A 22,864-nucleotide genomic window follows, 5' to 3' on the forward strand; every position below is an offset into this window, starting at 1 on the left:
CTCCTGCTCCTCAGGGAGGCATGGCTGGGGCAGTCAACGATTTATGGTTCAGAGAGTACTAATGAAACACTGTACTGAAAAGAATACGATGCAAAACAAAGTGAAATTATTTACAATCCGCGAATCAACAGTGGATAAAATTTCGGTCTGCATGGACCTTCAACAGAAAAATTCTGTACAAAACACTTGTATTAAAAATATCAGTCAGTATACAATCAGAAATCTCAGGAAACATCAATAAGACAAATTGTTAAAACAAAATAAGGAGGACTGCAGCATATTTGTGTGGACTGAGGGTATGCTGAAGTGTTAATTCTGTGAAACTACCGGAGTGGTTGATAAGGAGTGGGTCCAGGAACTGCAAAGCAAATAGAACAGTCAATAGAACTACACAATGCCAGTTATGTACCAAGACACAAAGAATGAAAAAGGGGGAGTGGGAAGGAAGAAGATAGAGGACAGGAAGGGGGGACAAGAGAGTAGTAGAGAGGGAAGGAGAGACTGGAAAGGAGAAGAATATGAGTGTAAGTATGGGAGAAAAGGAATGGGAGTACTGGAGCATATACAACTTGGCCAGGTGCTGCTGATTGAAATAATGGAAAATGAGAACTGACCTGTGTGGTTGAAGTGGTGGATAAGTAGTCAATACTCATAGGGGATAACGCTTAAAACTGGAAAAACCGGAAGGAAAAGGAGGACATTAAATGTCAATAGTGCATTCCAGTATGAAATCACAGGACCTTAATTTTATGTTGCTGCAGTTCAGGAGAAAAGGTGTACTCACCAGTGTTTTATTTCTTATGGGTCAGAGAGGTTGTCTCTTCTGGCTACAAGAGTTTGTCGCTCTTCTACGAGAATTTTTTTCAGATCTCGCCCTCCCCACATTATAAGAGCCAGTTTAGTTTACGCTATAGCATCCCTGTTTCAAGCTGGAGTAATCACGAGGGTTCCGCCTTCAGAACTCTTCATAGGGTTCTACTCAAACCTATTTGTTATCCCCAAAAAAGGATGTTTCGATACGACATATTCTGGATCTAAAACTGCTGAATATGTGTGCTGCTGCGTCACTTCAGGATGGAGTCACTCCAGTCAGTCGCGGCATGGAGATCAGGGAGTTTCTGTCCTCGATAGACTTTCAGGAGGCCTAACTTCATGTACCTATCTTTTTGGGTCACCAGCAATTTCTTAACTTTGCAGTCAACCAGGAATCACCTTCAGTTCAGGGCCCTTCCCATTGGGCTGGCACCCGGGGTGTTTAAAGAGGTTCTGGTCTCAGTTATGCCTTTACTCCAGACCAGGGGCGATGATGATATTCTGATCAAGGCGCCTACCTTCTCCCAGAATCTGGAGATCTTGCAGATTGTTCTAGAATCCCTAGAACAATTTGAATGGATTGTTAACATGGCAAAGTCAGTGTTAATTCCAACATTGAAACACAGAAAAACAAACGTATAAAAATACTCTTTTGTAATAAAAAAAAAAAGTAACAGTAAACAGCAAGTACTAGTAAAAACATAACAAAGCAAGATATTTGGTTAAGTTTTTTGCAATAAATGTATACTAAGCCACTCTACCAAACGTCAAGGTAACCCATATCAGAGCAGTCCCTAACTGATGTATTTCAAAACCTGATCATGTGTATAGCCCATGTGTTTGTGTCTAATTAGTTTCTTGTTTTTGCAAGATGGGGAGGTTTCCACCCCTCCCTTATGGGCCATGCACACAAAAGCCGTCTTCCATAGCGTGTCCACATCGGACATTACCAGCCTGAATCCTGCTCATACAGGTACTATACACATGATCAGGGCTGTGGAGTCGGTAAGCCACAGTTGCGACTCCGACTCCGGCTCCGACTCCTTCATAAATGGCCAATTCATAACAACAAATTTACTGTTGTAAAATATTAAACATCGTGCTTATTCAGTTTCTCACCATCATATAAGTAATCAGACCACTTAGAGCAAAAACTACATTTATTAGAATAGAATTAGAATATAGCAAATAACTTTTACAAACTTTTCTAAACTGTAAGTAAATATGCAATAAACACTTTTATGCAGTTAATAAGAAGAAATCTATAAATTTGTCCTCAGAAAAAGTATTGCCTCTGTCAGATCCTCCTTCATGGATGCCCTCAAATCTGATCTAATTATTTTGAGAGCAGAGAACAACCTCTCTACACTAACTTGTGTTGGTGGCAAAGCAGTAACCACTCGGGCAACATCTCTGACAATGTCAGGATACAGAGGAATTGCTTGTTGCACTGTTATTTTTGATGAACGGTCAAATTTCTCAATTTCTTTTAGTGCACATGAAAAATTCTGCTGAAATGTACTGGCTGTGTTCCTTGATGGGGATGACTCTTCTATGCGGGAACGCTTTGCACGGTCTTTGTGATCCAAATATTTTTCGAAATTAAATTCTTCATCAGTTGATGATGAGGGTGAAGATGTGGCAGGACGACCAAATTCTTCTTGTTCTTCCTGACTGTTCTGCAACCCTTTCATCCTTACTGCTATTTCAAACAGAGCTTCTTTTCCTTTACTTAGCTGTTGATCATCTAGAAGAATCCGATGCATTGGGTCTACATAAACAGCTGCCAAAAGAATGTTATTTTGTAATAGTAGCTCCTCTCTCCGTTTCATTGATGTAGCAATGCCACTTGCAATTAACCCTCCTCTTTGGGACAGGCGAAACATCAGGTTCTTCCACTCCTTTAAGAAAATACCTGGAGTTAAGTCCTCTGCTTGTAATTTTTTAGTCACTGTAAATGGGTGCTCTAGCAATTTTTCCAGCTCAGTCACCTGATTCCACTGACTTTCATTTAGCGTCAGTTGAGGGTTAGCCATGTCTACAAGAAAGGTTTTCAGTTCAACCAAGCGCTGAATCATTAAGTACTGCCCCATCGTGTGGCTTGATCAATAATTGCCCCTTTTCCAGCACGTCTCTTCAAAATTGAGTCAACTTTAGGGGTTCTGGCAACAGTAGCCAATTTTCTCACCTTGCCAATCAGTGCAGCAGCATGTCCTTCTTGCAGACTGTCTCTTACAGCCAGCTGTAGCGTATGCACAACACAGCGCATGTGATGAATGAAAGAACATATTGACACCGTTTCAACAAGATCATCTAAACTATCATGTTGCTGTTCATCTGAAGCAACTTCAGTTTGCTCCTCAGTTACAATACTGTCTTCCTCTATTTCAAACATTTGTGTCTGTGGACCCAGAATGTTCTTCTAGCTGCTGGTCACCATCATTACTCTCATTCATTAGCTTAATAGTACTTATCATATTTGAAGCATTGTCAGTTACGACAGAAAGAACTTGCTCTTTTTTAAGTTCATAGTCTTGCAGAACCTTTTCCACCAAGACCTGGAGAAACTCACTGGTGTGATGAGCTTTGGTGTCTTTTACTGCCAATGTCTTGGTAACTATTTCATTTTTGTCACAAACAAATCGGACATTGATGGCAAAATAGTTCACTCTGTGACGTGTGCAGGCATCCATTTTAAGAAACAGAAAGCGTCCCTTGAGAGTTTTTTTAAGTTCTTCCTTTTGTTTAGCGTCAGTTGAGGGTTAGCCATGTCTACAAGAAAGGTTTTCAGTTCAACCAAGCGCTGAATCATTAAGTAAGTATTTGTCTTATCTATTGCATTTTTTCTAGGCTGTATTGTGCATAAATATGTGACTTCAGATTTTGTATTAGTCTAGCCTGATGAAGAGACCTGAGTAGTCTCGAAAGCTTGCAATGTATTACCATCTTTTCAGTTAGCCATTAAAAGGTATCAACTACTGAGGACTCTCAATCCTGAATATTTTCCTTTTGTTTAAAAGCTTCTTCGATTACTAATTTTCTAATACTCTCTCTCTCCAGAGAAACACCAAGCTTGCGGGCCATTTCCCCACTCAGACACATAAAAGCTGGTCGTGAAAATGATGAAATAGGCACACTATCCTTTACAACAAGCTCTATGATCTGTTTTTTAAATGTATCTACTGTCATTGTCACAGTAACTTTGTCACTGACAAAATATCTTGCAACTGATGGCTGCAAAGTTCTCTGCTCCTTTGTTTGGCTGGAATTGCTGGGCACTGGTTCATTGGTTTGAATGCAGTCTTTCTCATCCACTGCTTTCAGTACTTCTGGATGAAAGCGCTGTAAATGTCTCTTTAGACTAGAAGCTCTGGTAGGAGCATTTTTATCTTTGCCTGAATATGCACTCATCTTGGCTTCACAGCATTTGTTTTCGTCTGGATCATTTGTCATACACTGACAGACATAATGTTTTCTATCTTCAGTGATGGTGAAATGTTCAAATACAGCTGATTTAATGTGATGCTTCTTTTGACATTCTCAGGTTTTTAATTCTGCATTCACAATCCAAATGACAATTGTTTTTCCTAAAAACAATTGTACAAAATTATTGCCAGGTCGTACAACTGATATAGTGGTCAGTAATATTGTTATTATTCCTCATGTACTCACAGTTAATTGATGCAAAGTTTGTTGAAAGGATAATACTTCTTACAGTCTTCCTCTTCTGAGTAGCAGGCAGCTGTGAGATGCTTGGAAGACGCACACCTAGTATGATCTAGTCTAGAGGAGGAGCTTTACTACTAAGAATTTGCAACACATTTTCACTTTCAGTTTCATACATTGTAAGTAGGGGGGTTGGGGCAGCATGAGGTTAACCAAGTATAAGATTAGATAAGGGCAGTGGAGAACAGTGACACACAAGAAGTAAGAAATGTCTCTATCTCCAGCAGAACTGCTTATCACTGTTGTTCATAGTTTGATAGAACATATATATTTGAGTAACATTTATAAAATTCATATGGAAGTTCAATTATGAAATATTAATACATTTTTTTTTAAAGCTGGAGTCGGAGTCGGTACATTTCTACCGACTCCGACTCCAACCAAAACTAACTCCGACTCCACGACTCCGACTCCACAGTCCTGCACATGATCACGTTTTTAAATACATCAGTTAGGGACTGCTCTGAGAAGGGCTACCTTGACGTTTGGTAGAGTGGCTTGGTATACATTTTTTTTGCAAAAAAAACGTTTCAACCAAATACCCTCTTTTATTATCTTTTTACTAGCACTTGCTATTTACTGTTACTTTTTTAACAGCAGAGTATTTTATACGTTTGTTTTACTGTGTTTTTCTGTGTTTTTGTCTTGGTGGTGTGAACACTGTCATACAGACTTGTTCGCTGTGTGCATGGCCCATGTGTTTGTGTGTAATTCCAACACAGAAGCTTCAGTTTCTAGGGCTTGTATTCCACACAGTTAAAGCGTAAATCTTCCTTTCAGAGGGAAATAGGCCAGCTCTGCAATCTTCTGTTCAAATTCTGAAGTGGCCAAAGAGACGTTCTATCCAGTTTTGCATGAGAGTCTTCGGGAAGATGGTAGCAATGTTCGAGGCAGTCCTGTTTGCACAACTTCATACAAGGCCCCTACAGAACACACTGTTGGCCTCTAGACCGTCCATTCCTCCTACTTTGCTGTTGCCGGTCTCTCAGGTGGTGGTTGTCTTCGCCCCTATTAATCCAGGGTTGCTCCTTCCGCCTCATCTAGTGGCAGGATCTGAGCATGGATACCAGCCTTATTGGATTGAGCGGCCCATCTTCTGCCACTTGTCGGTTCATAATTCCAGGAAAAGTCAGGAATGACTCCTTCCAATCAATGTATTGGAGCTCAGACTTGTCTGTTTGACTCTTCTACACTGGCAACACCTGCTTCTAGGATTCTCCATCAGGATCCACTCCAACAATGCCCACGGCAGTGGCCTAAATCAACCTTCAAGGAAGGATGTGGAGTCCATCCGCCATGTCAGAGGCGGCTGAGATACTGAAATGGGCTGAAAACAAAGTTCATATACCCGGAGTGGACAACTGGATGGCAGGCTTCTTGAGCCGCGAGCAGGTATATGAAAGTGAATGGGCTCTTCATCCAGAGGTCATCCCAGATGTAAATCTCTTGGCATCCAGATGAAACCATAAAATAACAAAATTCATCTCCGGATCCTCGGGCAGTTTCAGCCAACAAATTAGCAATTCCCTGGTTGCCATTCTTCCCTCGCTTACCCATTTCCCCCTTTACCTCTTCTGCCCATATTTCTCAAGAAAGTCAAAGCAGAAGGGATACCAGTTATCCTCATCTCACCAGACTGGCCTTGAAGGGCCTGGTACGTGGATTTGATTAACCTTATGGCGAATGTCCCTTGGACTCTTTCTCACCGTCCAGATCTTGTGTCTCGGGGTCTGTTCTACCACCAGAATGTTAGTCGCTCAATTTATTGGCATGGTTGTTGAAGCCACGATTTTGAGGGCAGCAGTCATGATTTAGTCAGAAGCAGTCACCTAAACCATGATTGGGGTACTGAAGCCCTCCTCACTGCTCATCTATCACTGCACATGGAAGACCTACTTTTGCTGGTGTGAGTCTTTTGGAGTTTCTAAAATGTCCTTTTCTCTGCCAGTACTGCTCTCCTTGTAGTCTCTGTTGGAGTCAGGGTTGGTGCTTGGTTCTCTCAAAGGGAGAGGTGTCCTCTAAGGCTAGTTTCACACTAGCGTTTAAACGACGCGCGCACGGCGCCGCTAAGCCACGCCCCCTGCCGGCTCCCTGCCTGCCCCTTCCTGTTATCGCCTCCTCCGAGCGCAGAGGGCTGCATGCGTTATGCGCACCCTATCTTTAGCATAGGGTGCGCAGGCCGTGCGCAACTATGAATATAGCGTGCGCTGCGCATTTTTGGAGGTGCGCCGTGCGCGCCGAACGCAGCATGTTGCATTTTGGCGCGCACGGCGCACATTCAAAAATGCGCAGCGCACGCTATATTCATAGTTGCGCACGGCCTGCGCACCCTATGCTAAAGATAGGGTGCGCATAACGCATGCAGCCCTCTGCGCTCGGAGGAGGCGATAACAGGAAGGGGCGGGCAGGGAGTCGGCAGGGGGCGTGGCTTAGCGGCGCCGTGCGCGCGTCGTTTAAACGCTAGTGTGAAACTAGCCTTAAGCTGTTTTTTTTTGTTTTTTTTTCACACAGATATGACTTGTAAACCTCAGGTCAGGACGTTTCTTCAGGGGGAAGCACACCCTATTACCCCCCACCACCTTGATTCGTGGAACCTTAAAGGGAACCCGTCACCAGGAATAACGCTGTGAACCTGCGCAGTTATACTGTTAATCTGCAGGTTAACAGTGTTATGATGCTCTCCGGCTCAGGATTCTAGTCTTGGTGGGAAGTTTTTGCAGGTGACGAAGCCTAACAGTAACGAGTATTATTTTCCCACTCCAGGGACAGCTTGAGGACATCCCATGGCTTTCTATGTCTTCCAATGAAGTGGCAAGGAAATTAAAATTTTTGATACTTGCTGTAAAGTCTTTTTTTCGGTAATCTTCATTGGGGGACACGGAATCCACCCTTTGTTGGCCGTTTGGGCGTGCATTTATGTTGTTTTCCTCTCTCGGGGTGTAATTGAATTATTTGTCCAAATGCTTTAATATTTTTTCTTTGCTCTCCTACTGCTTTCTTTCTAAACTGATGGAGCCTGAAGCTAGGAAGCGAGGTACAGTTTGCTGGGGAGGAGAGCAATTTTCATTTAAAATGTAGTAAGGGTGAGCCCCCAGGTGGCAGCAGACTATCCCATGGTTCTGTGTCCTCCAATGAATACTACTGAGAAACAGATTCTACAATAAGTACCAAAAATATTAACATTCTGTTAACAATATCATAAACATTTGCTGTGAAGTGTTTTTTTTTAGGTTTTCGGAGGTTAAAAACTCAAATCCACTTTAAAAAAAAAAAAAAAAAAAAATCATGCTATTTTATTTTTTTTTGCCTTCCCGTTGACTTTTTTGCTTTATAAGTATAGAGCGTCTTTAGAGCAGAAAAAGCCTGAAGGCTGCTCCACTTGCTTCTTTTAACCACCTGGTGTGGTTAAAACATAACTCATTATTTATTTATTTTTTTTTAACACAAAGAATAGCAGGTTGTTTATCAAAAGAAATGAATAGGAAGAGGCTTTCAAGTGTATAAGAGCAGAGTCGCTCAAGAGACATTGTGTGAACATTCCCTTATGGCACCAAAGTTGCGTGCCCTTTTGTGAACAGGTGATGGTGACTGGCTGCTGTTCCTCCGGCTGCTGGCTGTCTGACATTTGCTTTGTTCTTGTTATAGTAGGAACACTCATACCAAGGTCAATCTAAGTAACAAAGCCTCCACCGAGACTCCTCCGCAGAAAAATGCCCCTCCAAAAGTTGTGTCTGTAAAACCAAAAGTCAAACAGCCAAAGACCAAGGCTGAACCTCCACCAAAAAAAAGGAAACAGTGGAAAGAGGAGTTTTCATCTTCTCAATCAGACTCCTCACCAGACATGCAGAGTGATGAGGAAGGTAAGGAAAGGGGGAAGCGGAAACATTTGTCTGAAAAATAGTTTGATCTCTGCGCCCTGTGTAAATGTATTAGTTATTTTAGTTTGTTTCTGCCCCTTTTTTTTATCTGTATGTAGCAAAATGGGAAACATCAAGGAGCAGTTAGCTGCTATAGATTTTTGCTACATGGTTATCAACCCTTGGACTATCCTATATGCAGAGAATGCCTCATCCATTCATTGGATATTGATGTGCTGTGAGCAGCAAGTGTTGCAGAACTGAACCCAAACCTCAAGTGATCCATGGATCATATATATCTTATACACAATTTAGACAGGAAAATCTTTTTTTCTAAAAACTGATATTGCAACTCTGTTTTTCACATCAGCAGAACTGAGCTGTGTATACCAACCCATAGTAGACGTGATTTCTGAGGATTAAAGTAAAAGGCAGGCATTTTTTTTTTTCCTGATCCTGCACAACCCCTGTAGGTGTTAGTTGTGTAACGAATCGGTCCCACTGCAGATTCACTTCAGGCGTCTTCCAAAAATACATTTATCTGCTATCCGCAGAGCAGGAGATAAGTCATCTGACCGCAAAATTGGAATCGCCAAGTCGTCTCATACACTTGCTAGACTACGACTTCATTCACTTCTATGACTGGTGGTGATATCTGTACCATCAGTCTCATGTAAGTGAATAGCATGATGGGCATGCACGCACACTATGGCTCCTTACACACTATGCAATTTGGGATCCTCTACTTTTGATTGGTAGGGCTCCAAGCACTCTATCGTTTCCTATTGTTTTATGGGCATTTCTCATAGCTGTCATATTACAAAATACTGAAGATTTAGATATAATTTGCTGTTAGATAAAATCTCTTAAAAATGGCTTCAGTAGACAGTTCACTACTGAAGCTACAATTCTGTGCCCATTAGACGAACAGCTTATCTAAAGGTGACGATGGACATAAATGATCCATGGAACCATCATTTAACTCTGCCTGGAAGAACAATAATGTCCGTTTTGTCAGTCCTTGCTTCTGTTCCAGCTGTGCAATTTACAATGATGGCTGTGACCGTGTAATCCTACAGTTTTACTTCATCTGTCCATGTTTTGTGTCCTCCTTTCAGAGTTTGAGCCCCCTCCACCGCCAATTGTTACTCGCTTCTTGAACACAAGGGCCATGAAAGAGACATTCAAGGGATATATTGAGCTGCTTGTGGGAATTGCATTGGATCCTGATGTGTTGCAAAACCTGGAGAAAGATAATGGTGAAATTTTATTTTATCTTTTATCATTTGCGTTTGTGAGACCTACACATCCTACATTATGGATCTGTGAGATAGAATATATATTTTTTTTTTACTGAAGGATTGCATGTCTGTATCAGACTTGTAAAAAATTAAAAATTGTGGTATAGTGGATTTAGTGTCCTCTTCTAGGGGACCAATATGCCTATAAGGTGGAGAATATGGTGACTTGTGGAGGCATAGGAGGTCTGAGCCACCATACCCAGCCTATGTATGTGCCGTGTGTATAAATTATCCTCTGAACATTCAGGTTCTCTTCAACTTATGTTGCTGGTATTTTTTTTCTTAGACTATGTTCTTCTGCCACATATGAGGAAGATTGAAGGGATGTTAAATGAGAACCGGAGGAGGCTGCTCACAAAACTGCAGATGGATCAGCCATTGAAGGTACGGAGATGAAGAGTTTGTGATGAAGCAAGGGTCTGATATGGCCAAGAAGCAACATTTGTCTGTTGGTACCATGTGTTCAAAGTAATAATTCAACTATATGACTATGGTATGGTGTAAGTGGTTGCAAAAAATGTTTTTTTCACTGACCGCAAGAAGAGTCCTTGAAGATTGTCATGTGACACTTCGTATAATATAAACCCTTGAAAACTTTATTACACTGTGATGTGACCTGCAAAAACCTAGTAGTGATTCTGTACACAAGTAAAACAATGGCGCCGTCGTTTAGAAGCTTGGAAAGTACTGAAATATTTTGTGCTGTGATTTTGACAGACTACATGTTTGTCTTTGTGAATTTTTAGAACGCCTTGGAAAATTATCCAGATATAACTACAATTAATCGTGATGGAAGAGGAAAATCAGGAGGAGCTGCTGTATGTAAAATAAAAGTACATGGCAAGTGGTACAACAAGAAAACGATGCGACCCACTAAAACGGCTTCAAAGCAATCACAGGTATGTAAGCAACATACCTCAGGATCATTGGGGTCCCACCAGTCACACTATTTTTTATATATGTGTATATATATATAATCCCGTTTATAGAAATGGGAGAAGCGTTTGCCCAGGATTAAACTTAAAGCATTTTAATTATCTCATAAATGACTAGTACATCTGAAAATAAGCTACTTTGTAACATATGTTATCAGTGAAATCTGCTTATGTCTCCTCCAGGTCCGATTATTAATTCTCAATTCATGGGTAGAAAAATATTCAGAATTGAGAGTCCTCATTGGTTGATACCTTTTAACCCCTTCACGACCTTTGACGCCACGTAGGCGTCATGAAAAGTCGTGACAATACGACCCATGACGCCTATGTGGCATCATGAATTGATTGCCCCCCTGCGGGTCGGGTGACCGGGGTCACTGAAAGGTCACCCAACCTGCACACAAAGGACCCTTCAAAGTTAACACCTGGGGACGCGGCTTAGCCCCCACGTGCCTACGATCGCTCTGATTGGCTGTTAAAAGTGAAACTGCCAATCAGAGCGATTTGTAATATTTCACCAAATATTACAATCCAGCCATGGCTGATGCTGAAATAGCATCGGACATGGCTGGAGACCGAGACCCGACCCCCCCACACCGTCTGACTGCACCGATCGGCTGCCGCCACCGTCATAATCTGCCCCCCGCCCTCCGATCACCCCCTCTCACCCTCCGATCACTCCCTCCTTTATGCCTCCGACCTCCCGCTATCCGTCCCGGTGTCCCGCCGTCCAGCATCATGGGCGCCGCCATCTTGGAAGATGGGCGCACGCGCAGTGCGCCAAATCGAATCTGCAACGCTGCAGATTCATTCATTTATTTTGATCACTATGATAAACTTTCATAGTGATCAAAATAAAAAAAAAAATCACCGCCCCCTTATCACCCCCATAGGTAGGGACAAATAATAAAATCATCACGGGGTCTCCAAACGCGACATGGAGCCACCATTTATTCCAGCCAATTTTGCGTTCAAAAAGTCAAACGGTGCTCCCTCCATTTCGAGCCCCGACGTGTGCCCAAACAGTGGTGTACCCCCACTTATGGGGTATCAGCGTACTCAGGAAAAATTTCTTTTGTTAACCTTGGGAAAATAAAAAATGGGGGCTAAAATAATTTTTGGGGAAAAAAATGATTTTTTATTTTCACGGTTCTGCGTTATAAACTTCTGTGAAGCACTTGGGGGTTCAACGTGCTCACCACACATCTAGATAAGTTCCTTGGGGGGTCTAGTTTCCAAAATGGGGTCACTTGTGGGGGGTTTCCACTGTTTAGGTACATCAGAGGCTCTGCAAACATAACATGACGTCCACAGACCATTCCATCAAGTCGGCATTTCAAGACGTCACTACTTCCATTCCGAGCCCCAACGTGTCCCCGAACAGTGGTTCCCTCCCACATATGGGGTACCAGCGTACTCAGGACAAACTGGACAACAACTTTTGGGGTCCAATTTATCCTTTTACCCTTGTGAAAATAAAAAATAGTGGGCTAAAAATCATTTTTTAAGGAAAAAAAATAATTTTTTATTTTCACAGCTCTGCGTTATAAACTTCTGTGGCGCTCCTTACCTTCTGAGCCCTGCCATGCGCCCAAACAGTGGTTTATGACCACATATAAGGTATCGGTGTACTCAGGAGAAATTGCCCAACAAATACTAGGATACATTTTATCCTGTTGCCCATGTGAAAATGAAAAAAACTGATGCTAAAAGAAAATTTTGGTTGGAAAAATTAAAATGTCCATTTTTTCATTCCATGTTGCTTTAGCTCCTGTGAAGCACCTGAAGGGTTAATAATCTTCTTGAATGTAGTTTTGAGTAGCTTGAGGGGTGCAGTTTTTAGAATGGTGTCACTTTTGGATATTTTCTGCCATATAGACCCCTCAAAGTGACTTCAAATGTGAGGTGGTCCCTAAAAAAAAATGGTTTTGTAAATTTTGTTGTAAAAATGAGAAATCGCTGGTCAACTTTTAACCCTTATAACTTCCTAACGAAAAAAAATGTTTCCAAAACTGTGCTAATGTAAAGTAGACATGTGGGAAATGTTATTTATTAACTATTTTGTGTCACATAACTCTCTGGTTTAACAGAATAAAAATTCAAAATTTGAAAATTGCAAAATTTTCAAAATTTCCATTTTTTTCACAAATAAACGCAAAAATTATCGACCTAAATTTACCACTAACATGAAGCCCAATATGTCACGAAAAAACATTCTCAGAATCGCTAGGATGCGTTGAAGCGTTCCTGAGTTATTACCTCATAAAGGGACATTGGTCAGAATTGCAAAAAATGGCCAGGTCATTAAGGTCAAAATAGGCTGGGTCATGAAGGGGTTAATGGCTAACTGAAAAGATGGTAAGACATTGCAAGCTTTCGAGACTACTCAGGTCTCTTCTTCAGGCTAGAAGAGACCTGAGTAGTCTCGGAAGCTTGCAATGTCTTACCATCTTTTCAGTTAGCCATTAAAAGGTGTCAACCACTGAGGACTCTCAATTCTGAATATTTTTCTATCTACTGGCTAACACGGTACAAAGATATACATCTTTCCTGTATCAATTCATGGGTAAAATCTATTGTGAAGATAGAATGTTACATTACTGAGATGGGAGATATGTCATCAGTGGTAACTGCTATGTAGGGGGTGGCTCTACCTCTATCTTGATAATGTAACAATCTGTCTTCAGTGAAAACAGATTTCACCTGTGAATTGAGAATTTTAAGAATGAAAGATTAGTCGTTGGGAAGAAAAGATATTTCTCTGATAAGATATATTACAACGTTGCTTATTTTCAGGTGTACTATTGATTTATAAAATAAAAATCCAGTGAAGTCGTCCTCTTGTATACAAGCTACTGTGGTACTGCTCTCAAGGAGACATGTGCTTGCATATCTGTACTGGGTAGTCTGCTGCTTGTAAGGGAGGGAACAGTATACTCATGCGCTCTTTAGTCTTGGACTCGCTGACCATTCCACTTTCCCAGTAATCTGTAGCTGTACAAAGATAACCGATCAACCTGTGCTGCCGTTTCATGTACAGTCATGGCCAAAAGTATTGACACCCCTGCAATTCTGTCAGATAATACTCAGTTTCTTCCTGAAAATGATTGCAAACACAAAATCTTTGGTATTATTATCTTCATTTAATTTGTCTTAAATGAAAAAACACAAAAAGAATTGTCCTAAAGCCAAATTGGATATAATTCCACACCAAACATAACAAAGAGGGTGGACAAAAGTATTGGCACTGTTCGAAAAATCATGTGATGCTTCTCTAATTTATGTAATTAACAGCACCTGTAACTTACCTGTGGCACCTAACAGGTGTTGGCAATAACTAAATCACACTTGCAGCCAGTTGACATGGATTAAAGTTGACTCAACCTCTGTCCTGTGTCCTTGTGTGTACCACATTGAGCATGGAGAAAAGAAAGAAGACCAAAGAACTGTCTGAGGACTTGAGAAACCAAATTGTGAGGAAGCATGAGCAATCTCAAGGCTACAAGTCCATCTCCAAATACCAGAATGTTCCTGTGTCTACCGTGCGCAGTGTCATCAAGAAGTTTAAAGCCCATGGCACTGTGGCTAACCTCCCTAGATGTGGACGGAAAAGAAAAATTGACAAGAGATTTCAACGCAAGATTGTGCGGATGTTGGATAAAGAACCTCCACTAACATCCAAACAAATTCAAGCTGCCCTGCAGTCCGAGAGTACAACGGTGTCAACCCGTACTATCCGTCGGCATCTGAATGAAAAGGGACTGTATGGTAGGAGACCCAGGAAGACTTCACTTCTTACCCCGAGACATAAAAAAGCCAGGCTGGAGTTTGCCAAAACTTACCTGAAAAAGCCTAAAACGTTTTGGAAGAATGTTCTCTGGTCAGATGAGACAAAAGTAGAGCTTTTAGGGCAAAAGCATCAACATAGAGTTTACAGGAGAAAAAAGAGGCATTCAAAGAAAAGTACACGGTCCCTACAGTCAAACATGGCGGAGGTTCCCTGATGTTTTGGGGTTGCTTTGCTGCGTCTGGCACTGGACTGCTTCACCGTGTGCATGGCATTATGAAGTCAGAAGACTACCAACAAATGTTGCAGCATAATTTAGGGCCCAGTGTGAGAAAGCTGGGTCTCCCTCAGAGGTCATGGGTCTTCCAGCAGGACAATGACCCAAAACACACTTCAAAAAGCACTAGAAAATGGTTTGAGAGAAAGCACTGGAGACTTCTAAGGTGGCCAGCAATGAGTCCAGACCTGAATCCCATAGAACACCTGTGGAGAGATCTAAAAATGGCAGTTTGGAGAAGGCACCCTTCAAATATCAGGGACCTGGAGCAGTTTGCCAAAGAAGAATGGTCTAAAATTCCAGCAGAGCATTGTAAGAAACTCATTGATGGTTACCGGAAGCGGTTGGTCGCAGTTATTTTGGCTAAAGGTTGTGCAACCAAGTATTAGGCTGAGGGTGCCAATACTTTTGTCCGGCCCATTTTTGGAGTTTTGTGTGAAATGATCAATGTTTTGCTTTTTGCTTCATTCTCTTTTGTGTTTTTTCATTTAAGACAAATTAATTGAAGATAATACCAAAGAATTTGTGTTTGCAATCATTTTCAGTAAGAAACTGAATATTATCTGACAGAATTGCAGGGGTGTCAATACTTTTGGCCATGACTGTATTTATGTTGACCTCGTAGTAGACTGTGGTATTTTAACCCTTTATTTTTCATTACATCTATTTTTCAACAGGAGTTCACTGTAGATCCAGAAAAATCTCAGTTGTGTTCACTGTACCATGCACTCCACCATTACAAATACCACATATACCTTATATGCAAAGATGAGGTAAGTGTTTAAGCTCCAGTTTTTGCTGTTTATTTCTTTTTAAAAGTGTTGCTACCCAGGTAATTCTGGTGTGTAGAGCAGGCTCAGGAGCTGAGGCCACGCCACATACGGTAGGAGCCAACCACGTTATACTTCTAGCTGTGACCCCGGTGTTAAGCCACTTAATAGCACTGTCAGTCTCTGACAGAAGAATGTAAGTGATGTAATCCCAGTGGTTGGCCAATTCAGGCACATTTCGACCCCCTGCAACTCGGTCATAGTGTCGATCGGATGTCATGCTATCGTCTTTAGATGGACTTCATAGAAGATTGTTAAATTTGCAGTACTATTGCAGCTTTTAAAACAAGTGGTCATACCATTGCAGGTCTAGCACTTTCTCCTCTACTTTCACCCCTTCTTTCCCCGCAGCCAATTTTTATTCTTGCACATTTTTTTCTCATTGCAAGAGCCATAACTTTTTATTATTTTCTGTTGACCTAGCATTATGAGGCATATTTTTGCGGAACAAGTTGTAGGACCCCATATTGATATACACTGCTCAAAAAAATAATGAAAACACTAAAATACCACATTTTAGATATCACTGAAATATTCCAGTTGCAAATCTTAATTCATTACATAGTGGAATGTGTTGAGAACAATAAAACATAAAAATGATCAATGTAAATCAAAATTAATATCCCATGGAGGTCTGGATTTTGAATGATACTCAAAATCAAAGTGGAAAATCAAATTACAGGCTGATCCAACTTCAGTGGAAATGCCTCAAAACAAGGAAATGATGCTCAGTAGTTTGTGTGGCCTCCACGTGCCTGTATTACCTCCCTATAATGCCTGGGCATGCTCCTGATGAGGCAGCAGATGTTCTCCTGGGGGATCTCCTCCCAGACTTGGATTGAAGCATCAGTTAACTCCTGGACAGTCTGTGGTGCAACGTGGCATTGGGTGGAACAAGACATTATGTCCTTTGTTTGATTGCATTCAGGTCTGCGGAACGGGCGGGCCAGTCCATAGCATCAATGTCTTCATGCAGGAACTGCTGACACAGTTAAGCCTCATGAAGCCTAGCAATGTCATTTATCAGAAGGAACATAGGGCCTATTGCACCTGCATATGGTCTAACAATGGGTCTGATGATCTCATCCCGGTATCTAATGACAGTCGGTGAACCTCTGGCTAGCACATGGAGGGCTGTGCAGCCCTCCAAAGAAAAGCCTCTCCACACCATTACTGACCCACTGCCAAACAGGTCATACTGGAGGATGTTGCAGACAGCAGAATGTTCTCCACAGTGTCCAGACTGTCACGTCTGTCACATGTGCTCAGTATAAATCTGCTCTCATCCGTGAAAAGCGAGGGGCGCCAATGTCGAGCCTGCCAATCTTGGTGTTCTCTGCCAAATGCCCTAAACAGTGTTGTTCTGTAAGCACAAAATCTGCTTGTGAACGTTGGGCCCTCATACCACCCTCATGGAGATGGTTTCTGACAGTCTGAGCAGACACATGGATGTTAGTGGCATGCTTGAGACCATTTTGCAGTGCTCTGGCACTACTCCTCCTGTTCCTTCTTGCACAAAGGAGGAAGTATCTGTCCTGCTGCTATGTTGTTTTTCTCCTATGGCCCCCTCCACACCTCCTGGTGTACTAGCCTGCCACCTAGTATATGCTCCATGCTTTGGACACAAACACAGCTACCCTTTTTGCCACTGCTCGCATTGATGTGCCATCCTGGATGAGCTGCACTACCTGAGCAACTTCTGTGGGTTGTACACAATCCTATAAACAAGCGGAAGCCAATGCCAAATATTTAGAAACAATTTTACATACTTTATTGAACATATACGGTACAATACATGTTAAAAGATAGGGGATACAGATACAAAAAACTGCTAGCACAGGATATTATAATACCTCACCAGATGAATACTGTATATAAGTTTTATACTCTGTATAGAAAATGTTGACCCATAAACTATCATACAGTGAATAGTAAAACTTAATAATGTGTTGATCACATAAAAAAATAATGCTACATGACCAGAGTTTTCCAGGGGAAATATGGCTGCCTCATAAACGAATTTGTCAAATAGTCTGTGGGTTGTAGACACTGCCTCATGTTACTGTACAGTACCTGTAGGGGTGAGAGCAATGACAAAATGCAAAAGTGATCAAAACAGCCAAAAAGGATGAGAACAGAGAAATGGTCTGTGGTCACCCCCTGCAGAAACACTCCTTTATAGAGGTTGTCTTGCTAATTGTCTATTATCTCTACATGTTTTGTGTCCCATTTGTACAACAGCAGGATAAATTGATTCACAATCAGTGCTGGTTTCACAGGAGTGTGATTTACTTGGAGATACATTGTGTTGTTTAAGTGTTCCCTTTATTTTTTTGATAATTGTATAATGTACTGGAAAATGAGCAAAAATTCAAGAGCGGTGGAATTGGGGAGGGGAATTTGAGTTTTGTTATTAGTGTCTATTGTGTGTTAAAAGTTACCTGGCAACATCATTTTTGCAGAAACTGAACAGCAATTCTTGGGTTAATTTTTTTTTTTTCTTGTGCTTAACAGTGTTTACCATATGGGTCAAATAACCCTGAGGGATTTAATCACTGTAATGAGGCAGCAGAGTTACTCTGGACCCTGTTCAGCGTTGTCGTTCTTTACAGAGGGGCACAAAACTGTGGCCGATGGAACTTTTATGAACGCCTGAGTAGACTTTACACTGCTGGATCACAGGTGCTATGGCGTCCACAGTGCCTCCATCTGCTTCATTATAGGGAATCTCCCGCTGGAGGTTCCGTCTGAATCGCGTATTTCAGAGATTTACACGGAAACCCCGGTGTAAACGCTGAGCGCAGGATAAATGTGAGCCACCAAGCCTCACTGCGATCTTTGGGGGGCAGAATGAATAAATCAACAGCTGGTGAAGAATTTTTCATTTATTTTTTTCTATTTCTTGCGCGGTATAAATGATTAGGCGACTTTATTCTTCGGGTTCTGAGCGATAACAGATTTATGTTTTTTGTATTTGACTGCTGCCATACACTTAAAAAAAAAAAAAAAAAAAAACAGTTTTTAGTACAAAACTAGGTTTTGCATCACCATATTTTGAGAGCTTTAACCCCTTCCTGACATCAGACATACTATCCTGTCCATGGGACCCGGGCCCCTACGCCCATGGACGGGATAGTACGTCGCAGCAATAAGCGGCGCCCACGTGGTGAGCGCCGCTCATCACGGCCGGGTGTCAGCTAATTATCACAGCTGACGCCCAGCACAATGTGTCAGGGGCGGTCACGACCGCCCCCGACACGTTAACCCCTTGCACACCGCGATCAAACATGATCGCGGTGTATCGGGGGTTAAAGGGAAGCATCGGCAGGGAGGGGGCTCCTTCCGTGCTTCCCTGAGCTCACCACAGCAGCGCAGTGTGCAGCGCTGCTGCGGGGGGCTCCTTCCCTGCAGGCCCCCGAATCCAAGATGGCGACGGGGGCCTGCAGGGAGCTGACTTCCTCAGTGCCTGCAAAGCGCAGGTATGAGGAAGTCTTCAGCAGTGCCTGTGACAGATCGCTGATCTGTCACAGTGATCTGTGATGTGACAGATCAGCGATCTGTCACAGGACAGTGATGTCCCACCTGGGACTATGTAATAAAGTAAAAAAAAAAAAAAAAAAAAAAAGTGTGTTTTAAAATATCGCCAAATAATATTTAGAAAAAATAAAAAAATTCCCCCAATAAATCCATTTTTTGGAAATAAAAAAAAACAATAAAAGTACATCCGTAACAACCTGTCCTATAAAACTGTCCCATTTGGTTAACCCCTTTAGCGAACCCCTTAAAAAATAAAAATAAAAAACGAAGCAAAAAATGATTTATCATACCTCCAAACAAAAAGTGCCATAAGGCGCGATCAAAGAGACGCATATAAATATCCATGGTACCGCTGAAAACGTCATCTTGTCCTGCAAAAAACGAGCCGCCACACAGCATCATCATCATCGAAAAAATAAAAAGGTTATAGCTCGCAGAATAAAGCAATGCAAAAATAATTTTTTATATAAAATAGTTTTCATTGCATAAAACCGACAAAACATTAAAAAATGACATAAATGAGGTATCGCTGTAACCGTACTGACCCGAAGAATAAAACCGCTTTATCAGTTTTACCGCACGCGGAACGGTGTAAACGCACCCCCCAAAAGAAATTCATGAAACGCTGGTTTTTGTTCATTCTGCGTCCCAAAAATCGGAATAACAAGCGATCAAAAAATGTCATGTGCCCGAAAATGGTACCAATAAAAACGTCAACTCGTCCCGCAAAAAATAAGATGTCACATGACTCTGGGTCAAAATACGGAAAAATTATAGCTGTCAATATGTGGTGATGCAAAAACTATTTTTACAATAAAAAGTGTGTTTTAGCGTATGACAGCTGCCAAATATAAAAACCGCCATAAATAGTAAATCAAACCCCCCGTTATCACACCCTTAGTTAGGGAAAAAAATAATAAAATTAAAAGAAAATGTATTTATTTCCATTTTCCCATTAGGGTTAGGGTTGGAGTTAGAATTCGGGGTTTCCACTGTTTGGGCACATCAAGTGCTCTCCAAATGCAACATGGCGTCTGATCTCAATTCCAGCCAATTCTGAGTTGAAAAAGTCAAATGGTGCTCCTTCCCTTCCAAGCTATGCCATGCGCCCAAACAGTGTTTTACCCCCACATGTAGGGTATCAGCCTACTCAGGACAAATTGCAAAACAACTTTTGGGGTCCAATTTCTCCTGTTACCGTTGGGAAAATAAAAAATTGGGGGCAAAAATATCATTTTTGTGGGAAAAAAATATTTTTTTATTCTCACGCCCGGGCGTTATAAACTTCTGTGAAGCACTTGGGGGTTCAAAGTGCTCACCACACATCTAGATAAGTTCCTTAGGGGGTCTAGTTTCCAAAATGGGGTCATTTGTTGGGGGTTTCCACTGTTTAGGTACATTAGGGGCTCTCCAAAGGCAACATGACACCTGCAGACCATTCCATCAAAGTCTGCATTCCAAAACGTCACTCCTTCCCTTCCGAGCCCCGACGTGTGCCCATACAGTAGTTTTCTCCCACATATGGGGTATAAGCGTACTCAGGACAAATTGGACAACAACTTTTGGGGTCCAATTTCTCCTGGTACCCTTGGGAAAATAAAAAAATTGGTGACTAAAAGATCATGTTTGTGGAAAAAATACCATTTTTTTATTTTCACGCCCGGGCGTTATAAACTTCTGTGAAGCACTGGGGGGTTCAAAGTGCTCACCACACATCTACACAAGTTCCTTGGGGGGTCTAGTTTCCAAAATGGTGTAATTTGTTGGGGGTTTTCACTGTTTTGGTACATCAGGGGCTTTCCAAACTCGACATGTTGTCAGATCTCAATTCCAGCCAAAAACGTCAAATGGCGCTGCTTCCCTTCCGAGCTCTGCCATGCGCCCAAATAGTGGTTTTCCTCCACATGTGGGGTATCGGCGTACTCAGGACAAATTGCACAATAACTTTTAGGGTCCTGTTACCCTTGGAAAAATAAGAATTGAGGGTGAAAAGATCATTTTTGTGGAAAAAATATGATTTTTTAATTGTACGGCTGTATGTTATAAACTTCTGTGAAGCCCTTGGGGGTTCAAAGTGCTCACCACACATCTAGATAAGTTCCTTAGGGGGTCTAGTTTCCAAAATGGGGTCATTTGTTGGGGGTTTCCACTGTTTAGGTACATTAGGGGCTCTCCAAAGGCAACATGACACCTGCAGACCATTCCATCAAAGTCTGCATTCCAAAACGTCACTCCTTCCCTTCCGAGCCCCGACGTGTGCCCATACAGTAGTTTTCTCCCACATATGGGGTATAAGCGTACTCAGGACAAATTGGACAACAACTTTTGGGGTCCAATTTCTCCTGGTACCCTTGGGAAAATAAAAAAATTGGTGACTAAAAGATCATGTTTGTGGAAAAAATACCATTTTTTTATTTTCACGCCCGGGCGTTATAAACTTCTGTGAAGCACTGGGGGGTTCAAAGTGCTCACCACACATCTACACAAGTTCCTTGGGGGGTTTAGTTTCCAAAATGGTGTAATTTGTTGGGGGTTTTCACTGTTTTGGTACATCAGGGGCTTTCCAAACTCGACATGTTGTCAGATCTCAATTCCAGCCAAAAACGTCAAATGGCGCTGCTTCCCTTCCGAGCTTTGCCATGCGCCCAAATAGTGGTTTTCCTCCACATGTGGGGTATCGGCGTACTCAGGACAAATTGCACAATAACTTTTAGGGTCCTGTTACCCTTGGAAAAATAAGAATTGAGGGTGAAAAGATCATTTTTGTGGAAAAAATATGATTTTTTAATTGTACGGCTGTATGTTATAAACTTCTGTGAAGCCCTTGGGGGTTCAAAGTTCTCACCACACATCTAGATAAGTTCCTTGGGGGGTCTAGTTTCCAAAATGGGGTCACTTGTGGGGGGTTTCCACTCTTTAGGTACATCAGGGGCTCTCCAAACGTGACATGGCGTCCGATCTGAATTCCAGCCAATTTTGCATTGAAAAAGTCAAACGGCGCTCCTTCCCTTCTGAGCTCTGCCATGCGCCGAAAGAGTGGTTCCCCCCCACATATCAGGTATCAGCGTACTCAGGACAAATTGCACAATAACTTTTGCAGTCCAATTTCTCCTGTTACCCTTGGTAAAATAAAAAAATTTGAACCTGAAGTATTTTTTTTGTGAAAAAAAGTTAATGTTCATTTTTTATTTTTTTTTTTAAATATTCAAAAAAATTCCTGTGACGCACCTAAAGGGTTAATAAACGTCTTGAATGTGGTTTTGAGCACCTTAAGGGGTGCAGTTTTTAGAATGGTGTCACTTTTGGGTATTTTCTATCATATAAACCCCTGAAAGTGGCTTCAAATGTGATGCGGTCCGTAAAAATAAAATGGTGTTGCAAAAATGAGAAATCGCTGGTCAATTTTTAACCCTTATAACTTCCTAACAAAACAATTTTGGTTCCAAAATTGTGCTGATGTAAAGTAAACATGTGGGAAATGTTACTTATTAAGTTTTTGTGTGCCGTATCTATGTGATTTAAGGGCATAAAAATTCAAAGTTGGAAAATTGCGAAATTTTCGCAAAATTTCCGTTTTTTTTCACAAGCGCAAGTTATTTGAATGAAATTTTACCACTAACATGAAGTACAATATGTCACAAGAAAACAATGTCAGAATCACCGGGATCCATGGAAGTGTTCCAGAGTTATTACCTCATAAAGGGACAGTGGTCAGAATTGTAAAAATTAGCCCGGTCATGAACGTCCAAACCACCCTTGGGGGTGAAGGGGTTAATCTATTAATATAATTACCTTGTAATA

At 41.6% G+C, this 22,864-nt stretch overlaps 1 protein-coding gene across 3 annotated transcripts in view; it reads left to right on the forward strand.

The window, feature by feature from the left end:
• The window catches only part of QSER1 (glutamine and serine rich 1), a 146,988-nt gene that overhangs the window by 120,681 nt on the left and 3,443 nt on the right, over positions 1 to 22,864 (forward strand). For all 3 annotated transcript variants that reach the window (XM_073576333.1, XM_073576334.1, XM_073576335.1), the window contains exons 8-12: positions 8,185 to 8,399; positions 9,515 to 9,655; positions 9,984 to 10,081; positions 10,444 to 10,596; positions 15,374 to 15,469. In XM_073576333.1, the coding sequence (XP_073432434.1) occupies positions 8,185 to 8,399; positions 9,515 to 9,655; positions 9,984 to 10,081; positions 10,444 to 10,596; positions 15,374 to 15,469 (703 nt within the window). The remainder of the gene's footprint in view (positions 1 to 8,184; positions 8,400 to 9,514; positions 9,656 to 9,983; positions 10,082 to 10,443; positions 10,597 to 15,373; positions 15,470 to 22,864) is intronic.

This window comes from Dendrobates tinctorius, unplaced genomic scaffold (assembly GCF_039654945.1).
Source record: "Dendrobates tinctorius isolate UK_male_01 unplaced genomic scaffold, ASM3965494v1 ptg000048l, whole genome shotgun sequence".
Classification (NCBI taxonomy): domain Eukaryota; kingdom Metazoa; phylum Chordata; class Amphibia; order Anura; family Dendrobatidae; genus Dendrobates; species Dendrobates tinctorius.